This window comes from Lampris incognitus, chromosome 9 (genome assembly GCF_029633865.1).
Source record: "Lampris incognitus isolate fLamInc1 chromosome 9, fLamInc1.hap2, whole genome shotgun sequence".
NCBI lineage: Eukaryota > Metazoa > Chordata > Actinopteri > Lampriformes > Lampridae > Lampris > Lampris incognitus.
In genome coordinates this window covers 20113026-20132104 of record NC_079219.1, presented here as the reverse complement: position 1 = coordinate 20132104, position 19079 = coordinate 20113026, and the positions used below count along the sequence as shown (strand labels likewise).

Sequence of the window (19079 nt, the reverse complement as noted above, 5' to 3'; positions counted from 1 at the left end):
TGGTCAAACATCTCCAATCAAAGCTTAGCGCGCTGGCTCTCTCTAATAAGGTGATGATTAAAACTACAGCTCGGCTGGCTCCGTTAGGTCCCACCTCCTCTCTCTCTTCCTGTGTTTAGACATCTGCGGGGGAACTGCAACCTCGCTATGCACTAGTGTTCATAGGCTCTTCTAACGGTGTTTTGTATTGGTTTTATACCAAGCTTGCATACGCAGGAGCCCGTGGGAAAACGGACACACCCCGCTGCCGAACGATATAAAGCTTTCACTTCATTTAAGGAAATGGCTTTCCCGGGATACGGCGCCCCTCCCCCGGGCGGACATCCAGGAGGGGTAAGAAATTGTTTAAAAAAAGCGGTGGGTGCGCTATGTACGGTGGTATTACGTCTGGATTTTGGCGCTTTGACTCGTTAAATCTGGCAGGACGTTGCTTTGGTCACGTCATTAAAGCAATTCATTCTCAAATAGGCTAACTCTATAAGGGCCTGTCACTCAAATGTCCGTCCGTCAGTATTCCGAAGTCGCAGACTTTAAAGCCTACTTTCGATAAATCAAGATGATGATGATGATGGATTACATTTATACAGCGCTTTATCTTGACACCCAAAGTGCGTCATTGTGAAGGGGGAAACTCACCTCAGCCACCACCAACCAATGTGTAGCACCCACCTGGGTACACAGCAAAGCTCATCATCCAGTAACCGTCTCTGTGTCTGGTTCACACATTCACTAACGGCGGTCCATGAGCAGTTCTATTCTCTTGCTCGCTGTCTTTTAAGAGTAGCTATTAAAAAGGGGAATAGTTCGTTGCAGAATAAAATTCTCAACTTTCTTTGCTTCTCGCGCAGAGGCGGTAGCCAAGAATTTCTGTGTGGGTGTGTAGGGCTTTTACTGTAGGTGTTGTAGTTGCCCTAGATTACATTTTTCCGAAAACGATTTCTTTTTTTGACTCCTTACAATCACTCTGTGGCACTTAATTTGAAATGAACTTGATCAGTGTTGCGGGTTATCCCGTGGGGTACGTGAACCTCTGACCTGGGACACGTTCAGTCTGAAAAGGGCGTGCACCCGTTTTGCTACGGTTTCCGGGTTGAACGAGACGTTTCCTCGAAGCGGTGTGCAACGGGGCTTCTAGGTGCGTTTTCTCTCGTTTTTTTTTTGGGGGGGGGGATATCAGAGATGTTACCCAAACAAGCAGCGACGTGGTTGTAAACCCCCGCCGTATTAAAAAGGCAGCGCGCACAATGGATCCAGATAAAGTCCTTTACAAATGCGTCCACTGCAGCTTGGTGTATGCAACGGTTGAGGGCATTAGAAGACATGTGTCGTGAATATTTCATAGCATTAGACACGTATCTAAAGGAGTTGAATCAAGTGCAACTGGACTTGGTATAGGCGCCGAAAAGAACGCAAGGACTCAGCAGCTGCCATAGTTGCACCGTCTATGGTTACACAAAAGGGCTTTCAACGCACCATCGTTTCCGATTAGATAAACGCTTTGCAATGTTTTGTCGGGGCGCCCCTGTTTTTAATTGTCAATTGGCCTCCTTTTACTTTCTCAACCAATCATATCATAGCACCTTATAACGCGACCTGTGCCAAGTCTACCACCAGTAAGCACTGACTGGTTGAGTAAAGTACAAGCAAGGCTCACCGATGCAGCGTTACAATAAACTCTGCAGGACAAGGATCCCTGGGGACCGGGTTGGGCAGAGGGGACACGCAGGCCTATAGCACAAACTCTTGTGTCAGATCAAGACAACATCCGGTCCAACTGATTCCAACACTGCGTGTTGAGCTGAGCTCTCTGATGTGTGGAGTTATATGAAAAAGCAATAGACACACAACACCCTGAAGATACTTACATACTTTATTATTATTGCCACACAACACTGTTGGTGGTGATTGTTTCGGTACAGCATGATGGCTTAAGTTCCAGTGCAAAAAGAAAGAGTGGACAAACAAGCAGCACCATAAACCATTACAACAACAAAAAAAGAAACACATGAATGTGAGAATATGTACAGTGAAATATATATATTTAAATGACTTTGTTAAATGAAACACTCAACGGTAGGGAAAGTGCTCAGCAAATAAGGGGCAAAATAATCCAGTGAGTCGAGTAAATTCTTTAATGGACAGTGCAAGCCTGTTTCATGCCATAAGCAATTATCAGCTGTCAATTGACAGCTGATGCTTGACTATGGCATGAAGTAGGCCTGCACTGTCCACCAAAGAAACCACTTGAACCACTGGACTATATACACACACACATATACAATCCAGCGATTCAAACAAACTCCTCAATGGACAGCACAAGCCCATTTCATGCCACAAGCAACCATCAACTGTCAATAAAGCTACAGGGGAAAGAACATAACATATTAACTGCCTCGTCATGCACATCACGTGCACAAAGTCCAATGGGGAAGGGGCAGGTGCCTACATTAAAAAAAATGTGATCACTAACCGTCCGGTGGGGGGTGGGGTAGGTTGCACACAAGGTTACTGGTATGTGTCTATTGGCATTATTTATTTATAATTACAAAATAGGTGTTTATATCTGCGTCTGCAACTGCTGGCCAATTCATTCCTGTCATTCCATGTAGACATTTCTGGTTTGCAAATGATAAAATATTTTCCCCTACCTGGCATGTCCGTTTGTGATGAAGGTGTCTTTGAAACAACCGTGTGAACGACTCATGCCCCCTCGAAAGAAAATACCAGACGAAAGGAGTTATCTACCAAGCTACGGTGACGAGAAATGACAACGGCAAAATAGAGACATGCGTCGGTCTAACAGACGGAACATTCAAAAAGAGGTTTAATGCACACATGTAGCTTTAGAAACAACTGTTTAAAGATTGTAACATCTTTAAGCTGTTATATTTGGTCGTTGGTGGACAGAAACATAAATTATCCAACCACCTGGAAAATCCTCTCAAAAAACAAAGCATATTCAACCAGTAGTAAAATGTGCAATCTATGTCTAACTGAAAAATATTTGATCATTTGCAAACCAGAAATGTCTACATTGAATAGCAGGAATGAACTGGCCAGCAGTTGCAGACAGAGATATAAGCGCCTATTTTGTAATTATAAATAAATAATGCCAATAGACACATACCATTAACCTTGTTTGCAACCTACCCTTCCCCCCTTACTGGACAGTTACTGATCACATGTTTTTTAATTTTTGAAGTTAGGCATCTCCCCCATCCCAAGTGGACATTGTGCACGTGATGTGCATGACGAGGCGGTTAATATGTTCTGTCCCGTGTAGCCTTATTGACAGCTGATGATTGCTTATGACATGAAACAAGCTTGTACCGTCTCATAAAGAATTTACTTGAATCTCTAGATTATTTTGCTCCTTATTTGTTGAGCACTTTCCCTACCATTGAGTGTTTCTTTTAATGACGTTATAGATAGACACGTGTGTGTGTGTGTGTGTGTGTGTGTGTGTGTGTGTGTGTGTGTGTGTGTGTGTGTGTGTGTACACACACACACACACACACACACACAGTTCAGTTCAGTTCGGTTCCCCAGCATATCAAATAGCCCAATAGACAGAGAGTACAATGATTGTACTGCTGCCAACAAGTCCAGCCTGATACAACAACAATAGGGTCAGGCCATTGGTGTAATTCCATTACATTTTATTCGCTTCCAGAGCTTCACGATTTTGATTTATCCTTGTAATTTTGCTGGATATTGCAATCATGATAACGTTCACAGTAATTCAAGTCAAATATATTTAGGAACAACATTGTTCCACTTCACTTTTGGTCGTTGACTACAATATGGGCCAAACCCGTTACCCTGTCCCTAGGTTACCCTCGGTTGTTTTGTAAGCCATGTAAGTAAGTTAGTTTTATCTACAAAGTCAGCTTTTTTGTAAAAGAATTTGTCTATAAATATGGACTGCAAATCAATTAAATAACAGGACTCTTCTGTGGACCATGTAATTAGCCGATATGTCTGGTTTACAGTATCCACACTGAACTTTATTACGTATTCACACTGTTTATTATTTACACCCTGTATTATTTGCACTTAAGATTATCATGCTGGAAGATATATTATATCCAAAAATGTGTACCATACTTTGAATGATATTTACAGATAGTAAATATTGATCACTAAATGACTACAGAAGAGCTTTTTCTACCCATCTGTGATGAAGAAGGCCTGCCCCAGGCTGCATCCACACAGAGGTTTACACACTTTGTTATTCACATAAGGGGATATTTTCATCCCAGTTTGGCATGTCCAATACCCCATTCTCCCTAAGTTCAATGCCACTATCGCTCAGGTAGTGTGGCAGTCTAGTCAGTTGCCTACCAACACAGGGATCCCGGTTCGAATCCCTGTGTTACCTCCGGCTTAGTCAGGCGTCCCTACAGACACAATTGGCCATGTCTGTGGGGGAGAAGCTGGATGTAGGTCTGTGTCCTGTGTCCTGATCGCTGCACTAGCGCCTCCTCTGGTCAGTCAGGGTGCCTGTTCATGGGGGAGGGGGAACTGGGGGGAATAGCGCGATCCTCCCACACACTACGTCCCCCTGGTGAAACTCCTCACTGTCAGGTGAAAAGAAGCAACTGGTGACTCCACATGTATCGGAGGAGATATGTGGTAGTCTGCAGCCCTCCCTGGATCGGCACAGGGGGTGGAGCAGCGACCGGGACGGCTTGGAAGAGTGGAGTAATTGGCCAGATACAAGTGGGGAGATGGGGGGGTAAAAACAAAACAAAAAAAGTTCAATGCGATTGTTTGGGATCTCCTCACTGTAAACTTACTCTAAATGCACAAGAAGTAACTTTCACTCATGGCTGTGATACTATTATTTAGTGCACTGAGATACCTGTAGTTTATCTACTGACTCTCTTTGTAAGTCACTTTAGAGAAAAGCATCTGCTAAATGAGAAAATGTCTAAGTAAAATGTAACTCATCAGTTTATTTTCACTGTAGTCCTATAGGTCCAACTGTAGATTGTGTAGATGTCCGTCTAGAAAACAAGTAGACAGATGAATGGATTGGTTGATTGATTATTTCATACATAATTGAGTAATTATGGGATGTATTTATAACCTTGCAAAGATAATAAAAAAAGGTGTAACTCAAATAATAAAAAATGGTAACTCTTGAAATTTGAACAAATTAAAAGCGAAAATTAAACATGATATCTAACAGTTTACAGATAACAGCCATGTTAATAATCTCTCTCTCTCTCTCTCTCTCTCTCTCTCTCTCTCTCTCTCTCTCTCTCTCTCTCTCTCTCTCTCTCTCTCTCTCTCTCTCTCTCGCTCGCTCGCTCGCTCGCTCGCTCTCTCTCTCTTTCTCTCAGTACGGAGGTTTTCCTGGCCAACAGCAGGACCCACTCTATGGATATTTTGCAGCTGTAGCTGGACAGGTAGTAATAATGATAATAACACTAGATGTCACAATGTTAACATTTTTACAGCAGTTTTGCTGCTTTTTTAATATAGTTGCTAACTGGCATTACTTCCCATTGCCACAATAGGGGGTCATTGGCCTTCCTCATTTTGCATTGCAAATCCTCGGCCATCATGTTACATCTTAACTGTCAAAGTTTAGAAACACCTCTGCGAATGTGACACCGTGATTCAGCCAAGGTTACATTAAGAGTGTTGCCCAGTCTGATGTTGTTTTGTAGTAACATAAGGTAGTCACAAGATGGCGGATGGTTCACTGTCCTAAACCCAATTCACAGTCACCTCGAACAAGTTCTGTGATTAACACAGGGAAAAGCCACAGACCAATTTTTTTTTCTTCATTGAGTTAAATGCCATCTTTTGAGGGTGCACATATGAGTTTTGAAGCTGTAATTTACTCACAAGGAGCCTATTGCTAATGAGCATCGGTGGATTACTGAACGGGACTACTGGGCCCAGGCCCAGGGGCCCAAGGGCTCAGGGGGCCCCTAAGCGAGAGCCTCTGCATGGAGTCAGTTATTAACGTTGTATTTCTTGTCGCATAGTCAAAGGGCCTAGTTATTAATGTCAATAACAGAGCCCTAAAAGTTTTACTGAAAAACTGAAGGAAACTGCTTGCGCTTTTACTTTAGCACTGGTTTTGCCCTTAGATTCTTGTTTAGAGAGATGTACTTATGACCTCTGATGAGTAGTAGTTCTCCTGATTTCCTACATTAAATGCACTTATTGTAAGTTGCTTTGGATGAAAGCGTCAGCTAAATGACTGTATTGTAATGTAATGTCTTAGTTAATATGTCGTTGGCATTAATTGTGTATATGTGCGGGGGGGGGGCATTGTCTCATAATCCGCTGGGTTAACGTGATGCTAACTGTTGAGAAGCACATGTAACTTGGAACTACAGCGTAAAGTTATTTTGTTAGCAATATTGGTCTTGTGAGTAAATTACTGCTTCAGAATTCAGTAGTGCCGCCATAAGACTGCATGTGACTCAAACAAAATTGGCAAGTTACTTAACCCTGTGTGAAACACATATCTTATTTGGGCAGGTTTATTTTAATGGTAATTTTTGCTGTGCCAACCATCCGCCATCTTGCGACTAATTTTGCACTACAAAGTGTGTCATGGGGTGGCACGGTGGCACAGTGGTTAGCGCGGTCGCCTCACAGCAAGAAGGTCCTGGGTTCAAGCCCCAGGGTAGTCCAACCTTGGGGGTTGTCCTCTGTGTGGAGTTTGCATGTTCTCCCCGTGTCTGCGTGTGTTTCCTCCAGGTGCTCTGGTTTCCTCGCACAGTCGAGAGACATGTAGGTCAGATGAATCGGCCGTCCCAAGGTGTGTGTGTGCGCGTGTGCGCGCGCGTGTGTGTGTATACACTACCGTTCAAAAGTTTGGGATCACATTGAAATGTCCATATTTTTGAAGGAAAAGCACTGTACTTTTCAATGAAGATAACTTTAAACTAGTCTTAACTTTAAAGAAATACACTCTATACATTGCTAATGTGGTAAATGACTATTCTAGCTGCAAATGTCTGGTTTTTGGTGCAATATCTACATAGGTGTATAGAGGCCCATTTCAAGCAACTATCACTCCAGTGTTCTAATGGTACAATGTGTTTGCTCATTGGCTCAGAAGGCTAATTGATGATTAGAAAACCCTTGTGCAATCATGTTCACACATCTGAAAACAGTTTAGCTCGTTACAGAAGCTACAAAACTGACCTTCCTTTGAGCAGATTGAGTTTCTGGAGCATCACATTTGTGGGGTCAATTAAACGCTCAAAATGGCCAGAAAAAGAGAACTTTCATCTGAAACTCGACAGTCTATTCTTGTTCTTAGAAATGAAGGCTATTCCATGCGAGAAATTGCTAAGAAATTGAAGATTTCCTACACCGGTGTGTACTACTCCCTTCAGAGGACAGCACAAACAGGCTCTAACCAGAGTAGAAAAAGAAGTGGGAGGCCGCGTTGCACAACTGAGCAAGAAGATAAGTACATTAGAGTCTCTAGTTTGAGAAACAGACACCTCACAGGTCCCCAACTGGCATCTTCATTAAATAGTACCCGCAAAACACCAGTGTCAACATCTACAGTGAAGAGGCGGCTGCGGGATTCTGGGCTTCAGGGCAGAGTGGCAAAGAAAAAGCCATATCTGAGACTGACCAATAAAAGAAAAAGATTAAGATGGGCAAAAGAACACAGACATTGGACAGAGGAAGACTGGAAAAAAGTGTTGTGGACGGATGAATCCAAGTTTGAGGTGTTTGGATCACAAAGAAGAACGTTTGTGAGACGCAGAACAAATGAAAAGATGCTGGAAGAATGCCTGACGCCATCTGTTAAGCATGGTGGAGGTAATGTGATGGTCTGGGGTTGCTTTGGTGCTGGTAAGGTGGGAGATTTGTACAGGGTAAAAGGGATTCTGAATAAGGAAGGCTATCACTCCATTTTGCAACGCCATGCCATACCCAGTGGACAGCGCTTGATTGGAGCCAATTTCATCCTACAACAGGACAATGACCCTAAACACACCTCCAAATTGTGCAAGAACTATTTAGAGCAGAAGCAGGCAGCTGGTATTCTATCGGTAATGGAGTGGCCAGCGCAGTCACCAGATCTGAACCCCATTGAGCTGTTGTGGGAGCAGCTTGACCGTATGGTACGCAAGAAGTGCCCATCCAACCAATCCAACTTGTGGGAGCTGCTTCTGGAAGCGTGGGGTGCAATTTCTCCAGATTACCTCAACAAATTAACAGCTAGAATGCCAAAGGTCTGCAATGCTGTAATTGCTGCAAATGGAGGATTCTTTGACGAAAGCAAAGTTTGATGTAAAAAAAAATCTTATTTCAAATACAAATCATTATTTCTAACCTTGTTAATGTCTTGACTCTATTTTCTATTCATTTCACAACATATGGTGGTGAATAAGTGTGACTTTTCATGGAAAACACAAAATTGTTTGGGTGATCCCAAACTTTTGAACGGTAGTGTATATAGTATATATGTGATGGCCTGGCGGCCTGTCCAGGGTGTCTCCCCACCTGCCGCCCAATGACTGCTGGGATAGGCTCCACCATCCCTGTGATCCTGAGAGCAGTATAAGCGGTTTGGATAATGGATGGATGGATTGAAGTGTGTCATGGCTGGGCCACTTTATCTAACACCATAAAACAACATGCTGCAGCTGGCTGGGCAGAGACACCAACTCTTTTCAGTGGTATTGATGTGATCAGCACATTGAGTGCATTTATTTACTAAACCTTGTCTCGAAACATTAGTGCTGGAACACAAATATGCTATTTTTTATTTCAACAAGCGCAATCACAACATTCCTATAAAAACCATCCATCCATTCTATTCATTACCCAAGCCGCTTATCCCAATTGTGGTCACGGCATGCTAGAGTCTATCCCAGCAGTCATTGGTGGCAGGTGGGGAGACACCCTGGACAGGCTGCCAGTCCATCTATAGTATAAAACACTTAATTAATAGAGAGTTTCAGATTGACGAGGGCTAAGCAGTGTTACTACAACACTTTTTTTTCCTTTGCTTCCCAAACTTTAAACCAGTGCTGCCACCAGCATTGAGCTTTTTATAATAATAATAATAATAATAATAATGCAGTCTATTTTCCAGCACTTTTCAAAATACTCAAAGATGCTTTACATATGTTAAAATATACATAAAAGCAACACACCAATATACTGATTTAGATTATTTTATCAACTGGGATTCAGAATGATTAGACCTACTCATCTTTGTGTCTGTACAATGGTAATCTGCACAACACAAACCTGCTTCTTTCCTGCTGGATCGGACAGGATGGACATATCTCTGCAGAGGAGCTCCAGGCTGCCCTCTCACAGGCCGGCTTCGCTGGCAGCTACAAACGTAAGAGAACCACCCCACGCTGTGTCATGTCAGATATCTATCATTTGTCACTGTTATGTTTAAGTCTATCGACAGCAAGGCAAATTTGCACATATTTTGGGGGTATGCTTAAGATAAAGACACAAGGGCATGAAGAAAATATTTGAGAGTATAAAAAGAAAAATCTTGGAGCATCAAATGTAGTTTGCAAGTATGTAAGCACCATCAGGGGATGGATATAGTCCTGTACACAGTGCAAGAAAAATAAGAATTAACAATTGGTAACAGTTAAAATCTGTATTACTGCAGGACTCTAGTCAAGTCGAGCAAGGTTTATTTGTATAGCCCAAAATCACAAGGTAGTCCTGAAGGGCTTTACAATCAGTACAATATTCGACAATATGTGATACTATACTGTACAGTATTCACGTTTCATGATAAATGTACATCAAGATGAAAATGTGATGCATCCGTGAGTTGGTAGTATTTTCAAACTGGACAAGTGTATCCAGTGGCATGATGGAGATAGAAATGGTGAGCAAGGCCAACGCACCATCAAGGGTCATGTGCACGCAGGTTTTTGTATGCTGGTCATCCTCTCAGACTGAATTCAGTGTTTCCATGCAGATGCAGGGCTCCAAAGGTTTCTCCAGTGTTGTTTTTGGGATACTTAGAGAGCAGTAGATACAAAGTCATTAGTCACTAGAGTTCTCAATCTCAAGAATGACTTCTGTCGCTTAACTTCAGGTTTTAATCCTTTTCCTAAGGACTGTTAGTGTTTGAATGGTATTGTTTTATTTGTGATTGTCTTGTTGTACTGTCTTCTAAATGTGTTTTATCATTTAGAGTTATATGAGCTTGGATAGGAAACCCCACCCACCTGGGACTCCCCACAGTTTAAACTGTCATTAAATTTATTTCCAGCTGTCGATTGAATTGTTGTGATTCTTAATACTGTGACTGTAAACTCACCATGTGAAACTAGTTGTGTCTCTCTGTTTTCTGTTCAACAGCCTTCAGTCTGGAGACATGTAGACTGATGATCAACATGCTGGATGTATCCTTGGCTTATCATTTGTCTGTCTAGCTGCCTGTAGTTTGTCTGTCAGCCCGTCTTTCTACTGGTCTCTCTTTTGCCTTCCTGTCTGTCTGGGTTTCTGCATTGTACGTTTTATTTAACTGATAGGATTATGCTTTACAGTGGGTGCATTGGTGGAATAAACTGCAGTTCAAGGATTGCCAGAAGCAAGTTGGGTCAAGGCTGCAGAAACGTGACAAATATACTGCGAGGCCAGAATAACAGTCTAACAGGGCCCCCCCAAAGTCCGGACCTCAGACCACATCCGTACCGAACAGCAAGTCAGTCTGGACCCGGCCTATACCTCTGTTGCTGCCGGGTTCACGCATTAATGTTACACCAGAGAATTTGCTTTGGGGGGGATGCGAAGCTTTTATTGCACTTATAGTAATATAACGAGTGTAGTTGTCGTCCACTCGAGTAATGCCATCTTCACTCTACCTGGTTCACTGTCTCTCGTGTGTGCATGCGTGTGTGCGTGCGCACGCACACACATGCGTGCGCACGTGTGTGTAGGGGCTGAGCCCCACCCTTATTGAAAGAGACCAGAGGAGAGAAACCAGCGCAACCATGAATGACAGTAACGATGAGCCTACCGGTACTTGAGTTTTTGTTAGGGTTAGAGCCAATCAGAGGCAGAGTAGGGCGGGTCTTCGCAGAACAGTGTCAGTGTCTCTGGCTGGCAATCACACCTTTTGTGCCTCGGTTCAAGCAACTGATTGCAGGCAAACAATGCCATTTTCCCCACTGGGCTCGAATGTATTTTGACTGACTTGACTGTCTTGAACTATACTGTGTGTTGTTTAAAGGTCAAAAGCATATAGACAAATAAATGTTCCTGATTCATGATAAGCGAGTTGATTAAATGTTATTTTGTTATCGCTAATCATTCCAGAACTCTGACATTGAACAAAAATCAGATTCGGACCTTTGAGTAATAAGTGTGAGAGCCCCTGATCTAAGAGATCATATGCCAGAAAAAGAAATTGAATTGGAGGCAAAGTATAGAGATTAGGAAAGGAAAGAGGAGGAGAGGAAAGGAGAAAATGAAGTAGGGGAGAGGAGAGGATGGGTGATGTGATGAGTCCTTAACTAGAGCTGTTTCTCAGAGGGACATGTCCTGCACCATGGGCTTCGCTGAGTTTAAGGAACTGTGGTCGGTTCTAAACGGCTGGAAGCAGCACTTCATGTCCATTGACCGAGACCGCAGTGGGACTGTAGATGGTCAGGAGATGCAACAGGCGGTTATCTCCATGGGTAAGGGGAAATTGAAGGTCTATACTTGGACCTATGTATTCTGTCTGTTATTTTTGTTTTGTTTTCAAGCTTTGCTTATATAGAGTTGACAACAAAAAGCAGATTTGTACCAAGGTACTATAAAAAAAACCAATGAAATAAAAAGAAAAAAATGGAGAAGTGCAATAAAAATATTAAAAGCAAGAACAAGAAGCAAGAATATATATGCAATACAAAAGTCAATGACAGACTTATTGAAAGACCAGAGAATAAAAACATTTAAGAAAATAAAGGGGCATCCGGGTGGTGTAGCGGTCTATTCCGTTGTCTAACAACACAGGGATTGCTGGTTCGAATCCCCATGTTACCTCTGGCTTGGTCAGGCATCCCTACAGACACAACTGGCCATGTCTGCAGGTGGGAAGCCGGATGTGGGTATGTGTCCTGGTCGCTGCACTAGCGCCTCCTCTGGTCAGTCGGGGCGCCTGTTTGGGGGGGACGGGGAACTGGGGGGAATAGTGTGATCCTCCCACGCGCTACATCCCCCATGTGAAATTCCTCAGTCAGGTGAAAAGAAGCAGCTGTCAACTCCACATGTATCGGAGGAGACGTGGTAAACTGCAGCCCTCCCCAGATTGGCAGAATGGGTGGAGCAGCGACTGGGATGGCTTGGAGGAGTAGGGTAATTGGCCAGGTAAAATTGGGGAGAACCCCCCCCCCCCAAAAAAAGAAAGTTTCTTTTTATCCAGGGAATGTTAACTGAGCCTGCTTGCTGGTGTTCAGCCAAGCTGTGCTTCACATGTACAGAGTACTGTGCATTCATGTGTGAGTGCTTCCCAGTAAGACTAGTCCTCTGCTGTTGACTGCTGAGCTGCTCCATATATCTAAATGTGTGCTATCCAAAATATGGACACAAAGGAAGTTGGTCTCAGTTTGAGTATCGAGCTTAGAGAACATTCCTCGGATTGGCTTAGCAATTAATTGATTGAAGAATTAATTGATTGTTATTCCATTTACATTTTATTTATTCACAACACTGCAGCTGTGTACAATAAACATATTCCCAATCAAATTCCAGCCTTAGGTAAAAAAGACAATAGAAAAATGTAGTTAAACATCCAGTTTGTTATGTAAGAAGCCCCTGCTCTGTCAGTTAATGTTTCTCAGGTTAGCTCAAAGTCCTCAGCTGGCAAATGCAACAGTATAGTTTTTCAGTTCATTTATTTCAACATTTCTTGTGGGAACAACAATGGTTGGTGTGTCATGGAGTCTCAAGGCATCTGAATACATGCACAAAAAACAAAGAGAAATGGACGACTCTCAGATGCCTCTCCCTGGGTAATGTGAATGTGACACCAGGAAAACCAGTGATCTTGACCTCAGTACTGCTTTACAGCGAGAAGCCTAAATGGATGGCTCCTAGCCAAAAAGAAAGTTGAGCAAGAAGGGCTGGCCTTAATAAAACGATACTCCTTCTTTATGGTCAAGACTCAAAAATTATCTCGGGCGTATCGGCTGACGAAAACGTTTTTTGCTTGGCTTGTAAAACATGACCCAGCTGTCCCCCACTGTCATGCTTCATCATGCAACACCTGCACTAGTAACTGTTTGTAGGACTTCATCAATTAACCAGATCATTAAATATACATTTCTCAGATGAAATTTTGATGGAATGCACTTGACGTAAGAACGAGTTAAAAGTTTGGAAGAAAACATAAGCATGCAATTTAGCATCCTTTTGACTGCTCATTGCTTTAGCCGTTTATCTCTCTTAGATAACATAAATGTTCCCCACAGTAGTTTTTTTTTTCATGTTTTGTTGTGTTGGTGGACAGGTTACAGTCTGAGCCCCCAAACCATGAACTGCATTGTGAAGCGCTACAGCACGCATGGCAAGATCACCTTCGACGATTACGTGACCTGTTGCATCAAACTGAGGAGCCTGACTAGTGAGTGCCCTTTGAAACATCTGCACGTATTTTAACATTTACATTTCATTTCTAATTTTTGCTTTTCCATACAGCTCTACAGAGGGCATTATAGGTTTTATAATCAAAAGAAAAGATAAATAATGTGTGTTAAATGGGACTATGACAAGAAAAAGAAAGGTTGTCTGAGGAAGTTCCTCTGGCTTTGTGCGTGCGTGTGTGTGTGTGTGTGTGTGTGTGTGTGTTTGTGTGTGTGTGTGTGTGTGTGTGTGTGTGTGTTTCAGACTCATTCCAGAGGAGGGATACAAACAGACAAGGCACAGCCACGTTCCAGTATGATGACGTAAGTTCCTTCTTATCAGAATATTTCTTTAAAAATTGTCTCTTTGCTGTTGTGTTTCATATGTTGTCGGGTGATAATGCTTATGAATTTCATTTTGGCAGTTGTCATCTACAGGCCCCTCTACAAACACACACACAAACACACACCCACGGCTCTCGCTCTCTTCCGTCTTCTCAGCTCTCAGAAAGACTGTGGTAGATGTTTGATGTAAATTACAGTCATGATTTCTCCTACGAGAAGTGCAAAAGAGAAATCAATGTTCGAGTCACAAAATGTTCGCAACCACCAAGATTCATTCTTCCAAGTAACGGTGAACGCCATGCTTTTAAAAAAGACCACATAAGTACAACTGCCATGGAAAGGATCTAAAAAGAGTGTTACATGTTCAGAAATTAAAGTGCTGCCATCAGAACCGATATAAAGGAATAAAAATCTTTATCAGAAGGTTTTTATACTGTAACATTAATGAAGTTTCACCAGTTCCATTCATGACGGAGCACAGTGTGCAGTAGTTGTTTGTTTTAGATAGCTTTGCTTCAGTCCTTTTCGTGCTGTTTGCATTTGGACTTAATAATTGTTGGGCCTGCAAAACATTTTCTAACAACTGAAAAAAAGGAAAAGAATTGACCGATCCTGTGCTCCGTCAACCCTTAGTTAATATTGCTAAAGGTTATACCATTTAGCGAGCTACCACAAGTTATAACTGACAGTTTCTGGAGGTCAGGAAATCTTTTTATAAAAAGCCGGCAATAAACCCTTCAGTATACTAACTGAATGCTAACTTGATATAAAAATATATCAATGGCTCACTAGTGATGGCAAAGGGAAGAGAATCATTTAGGCTAAGTCATCCAGCTAACAACAAAAAAAAATGAACATTTCCATCAGTCGTTAGTTGACGCTGAAGACGGTGGTTGATGATTTCCTATTGCTAAAGTGGCATTGAAAAGACTCTCCTTTAGAGTAACAGAGGACTGCATCTCCACAGTGGGCTAAAGGAATTAGGCACAAAGCAAGGAGACACTGGGGACAGTTCGGGACTTGCAGGAATTGAACCTAGGACCACGTTGACGAGAAGAGGCGGGTTTTAACTCCTAACCCACGCTGTGACACTCACTCACCCCCGCTCTTATCCTCTCCCATCTGTCTGTCTGTCTGTCCTTTTTAAAGACAGCGTGTTGGGTGACAGAGTCTAACAGTATGCTGGTCTCCTCTCTCTTTGCAGTTCATTCAGTGCACCATGAGCACATAAAATGGAGGAGGCTGAAGAAGACAGACCCTGACCTTTTAAATGTGCTCATAATCATGAACAACTGTTCTTTGTCTTTAATACTTCTGACATTCTGTTGACATGTATTTTATACTGTTTTTAATCTTTTTAGTATATAAAATGATTAGTTAAAACCTAATAGTCATTCCATTTTGAGAGAGATATTAAAAAATGAATATGATAACCAAATGAATAGAAATATAACCAGCAAGCTTGGGTCTTACCAAATGATAACCACTACCATGCCTATTTATGGCAAGTTATTTGTTTAATAGATTTATTTCATTGTTGCACTTACTCGTGAGTATTATGAGATTTTTTTTTTTTGGTCTGAGGAGTCTGTTACATGTATGAAATGAATAAAAAAATGGCCACTGGAAACATTACACTTCTTAAAATATTGTTAGTTTGTTCATTTTAATCCCCTCAATAGATAATGTTAAAATTTTTGTGGAAATACTACTACTTTTGGCTGCTCCCATTAGGGGTCGCCACAGCGGATCATCCATTTTCATCTCTTCCTGTCCTCTGCCTCACCTTCTGTTACACCATCCACCTGCATGTCCTTCCTCACCACATGCATAAACCTCCTCTTTGGTCTTCCTCTTTTCCTCTTCCCTGGCAGCTCCATATTCAGCATCTTTCTCCCAATATACCCAGCATCTCTCCTCCACACATGTCGAACCATCTCAATCTTGTCTCTCTTGCTTTGTCTCCAAACTGTCCAACCTGAGCGGTCACTAATGTACCAGTTCCTAATCCTGTCCTTCTTCATCACTCCCAATTAAAATCTTAGTATCTTCAACTCTGTGCAAGAACAGATCATAGACTCGGGAGTGCCGCTAAGAGGGAAAAGACAGGGGCACTTTCACAACACAAAAGAACAATAAAGATGGCAAAAACAGAGGTTAAAGAATTAATAGACGAAACTATGAGAGCTCACATTAGGACCCAACATGCAACAATACAGAATATGCAGCAATACAAAACATGCAACAACACGGGGATGACTGGACACAAAAAACAATGAAGAAACACCTGTTTGTGTGTGCATGCTTGCGTGCAAAATACCCAAATTAATACCAGATGGAGCATTTCCAGCGACTAGGACAGACTTGTAAACATTCAGATATGAAAGTTACGCAAGAACCAGGCCAGTGAAATTTGAAGCAGCTGAGATCGGGAAAACAAGTCTTTCAACATGTCAAACCAGACCAAAACAGTGAATTGTCATATTACAGGCAAAATATTGGCAATCATGAATCATCCCCTCCGAGTGAAGATCGTACTGTGATCTGTCAATGTTCCTGTTTCATTTCCAAATGTTCAGTCACTTCGGGTGGTTTCACTTGATATTATCATAATGATGAGGGAAGTACCAACATTATTTTGGTGGTGTCACTAATCTTTTTTTTTTCTTCATGTAGGTTTCCAGGTGTTAGTTTTCTCATTTACTTTATGACCACACTCTGCAACTTCCCCTCTTTCAGCTCTCCCCTACTTGAATGTTTGCAAAGTTTGTGCTTCTCTTCCTCAGCATGTGGCCCTTTTGCATTTAAAAGATTTGTGTCCTGATGCAAAAGCTAAGGTTTTCAGATGTGCCAAGCTGTGTTCTGTGCTGCGTAGTAGGCTCATAGTGACACAAATAACAACCAGATGTTGAGCTCGAAAAAATAAATATATTGTACAGGCTTGATGGTGAAAGAACTACCAATCCAATAGACTTGGGCCTTTTGTCTTATTTAAGATCGTGTCGCCATGTTATCTTACCCATCAGAGCTGCATCTTTCCTTCTGGAAAGTTGTTCCAGCCCCAGGAGACTAATGGAGAGGAGAGGAAATATATATGCCAACACATGAAAGCAAAACATACTGCAGATATTGCAAGGCAGAAATCAGAGCACATCACAGTAACCTACACAAACCACTCGGTGTCTGCTGAGATATGAAGAGATGCACAAAACAACGCCGGCGAGATGCATTTTAAAGGCCCTGCGGGAGACAGGCGCATGTTGCCACAAGTTCAAACGAGAGGGCTGCGTTGGGGTTGTGGTGCCGACGCAAATCTCGCGGGAGCGGCGGTTTTAACGTTGCTGCGGGCGGGAGCGGCGGTTTTAATGTTGCTGCGGGCGGGAGCGGCGGTTAAAAAAACAAAACTTTCGGTTGCGTTTAATGGCGCAATGTTTTTGATACATCAGAGTGTCATGTATGAATACACCCGATCAGTGCGTTAAAAGGCACAGGGAGACGCAAAACAACCTCAGCAAAACAAATAACAGGTTCTAAAATAATAAATCGAATAAATAGTTTAATTTTGCCCTAGAATATGTGTACTTATTGCACTGGAAGATCCGTAATTATTGCATTAGTATCAATGTAATTATGCACTAGAACGTAATTTCGCTCCGTTACTACCGACAGGTATATACCGCTTTATTAATAGTACACAGCACAATGGGGCGTTTTCTCTGCGGGACGGGAGACGAAACAAGACCAGTGGAATTCTGCTGCTGTGTGGGCCTGAATGGTCAGAATGTGTGCGGGAGTGTAACAAGCACATTGCGGGAGTGTAACACGCACATTGCGGGAGCGGGACTACAAAAACAGTCCCGGGCAGGGCTCTTGCTCAAACCGCAAGCATGTTTCCCCTCCTCGCTGCAGACGTTCACTCAGCCATACACCACAAGCTGAATCAGATGAGACCGCTCACACCAGAGTATAGGAGGAAACCACTGTAAATAAATCAAGACCTTAACTGTTATCGCAAAAAAGACAAATAAGAAAAGATGGGTTTCACTTGCGGCAGTGTTCAAAAAGGAAGACGAAAAAGGATGAGTTTAGTTTTCTCAGAGAGGTGAATGTCATCTTTGTTTGCTCTTTTTATTAAGGTGACTTTATTAATCTGCACGTTGACTCCGGTTCTAAGGCCAGTGCCTTGGTCAAGGGCAATGGCAGGAGAATCAACCTAACACACATGTCTTTTCATTACACTTTCAAATTAATGCTATTCAAAATTAACGTGGTAAATAAAAAAAAAACGTATTTTCCTCTAATGGTCTTTTCAGACGGGGGGCAATTGGCGCGCCTGAGTAGTTCATTGTCAATGAGACGCCAGCTCGCAGGTAGGGAGGCACGGGCAATCCGTCAGGTGGCGCGACAAGCGGGCGCAGTCCCGTGAAACTGTCGCGGTAGTGCTCGTCTCACGCACACGCCCACCCGCTGCCAGCGTGGAATTGTCTTGAAGTTTTTCCTCGCGGCGCGCAGTGTGACGCCATACAGTGGCCCCCCACAAAATGGACGAGAGACTGATCCTCGCCGTGTGTGAGCTCCCTGAGCTATATAACTGTCCTGAGATATATATCTGTTTCCTAACAGTTATATCTTTCTTCAGCTCACTAGCCAACTGATTGACTGAACTAATTTGAAAGTTAGTAGTTATGTATTTCAGTTATAGATTCTTGCAATATTTCTATAAAGGTATATTTTGATATGTAGCTGAAGCCTATAAAGAAAATACAGTTGTACCGGCAAGGATACAGTGGCGCACAGAAGCCGTTTCCATAGTTACCACGCGTAGCCCGCCTGGCGTTTACTCGCGGAGCGCTTGTCTCCCTGTCATCGGGGGTACACTGAGACCCCGCGGATCCAAGCGGGTACGCAGGCGGAGTGTCACTTACTTTGAAAACACACACACACACACACGCACGCACGCACACACACACACACACAGTAGTGTAGTAGTACAAGAGTACGGGTACTGGACTGGCCTGCCTGCAGTCCAGACTTGTCTCCCATTGAAAATGTGTGGTGCATTATGAAACGCAAAATACGACAACGGAGACCCCGGACCGTTGAGCAACTGAAGTCGTACATCAAGCAAGAATGGGAAAGAATTCCACC

At 42.7% G+C, this 19079-nt stretch overlaps 1 protein-coding gene across 1 annotated transcript; it reads left to right on the top strand.

The window, feature by feature from the left end:
• The first annotated feature begins 97 nt into the window (after nt 1-97).
• Nucleotides 98-15566, top strand: sri (sorcin). The gene is made up of 8 exons (XM_056286034.1): nt 98-333; nt 5349-5414; nt 9277-9346; nt 10339-10382; nt 11513-11660; nt 13475-13588; nt 13852-13910; nt 15136-15566. Exons 1-8 carry the CDS (start codon nt 283-285, stop codon nt 15160-15162), a joined length of 579 nt encoding a protein of 192 aa, XP_056142009.1. The 5' UTR covers nt 98-282; the 3' UTR covers nt 15163-15566.
• The last annotated feature ends 3513 nt before the right edge of the window (nt 15567-19079 follow it).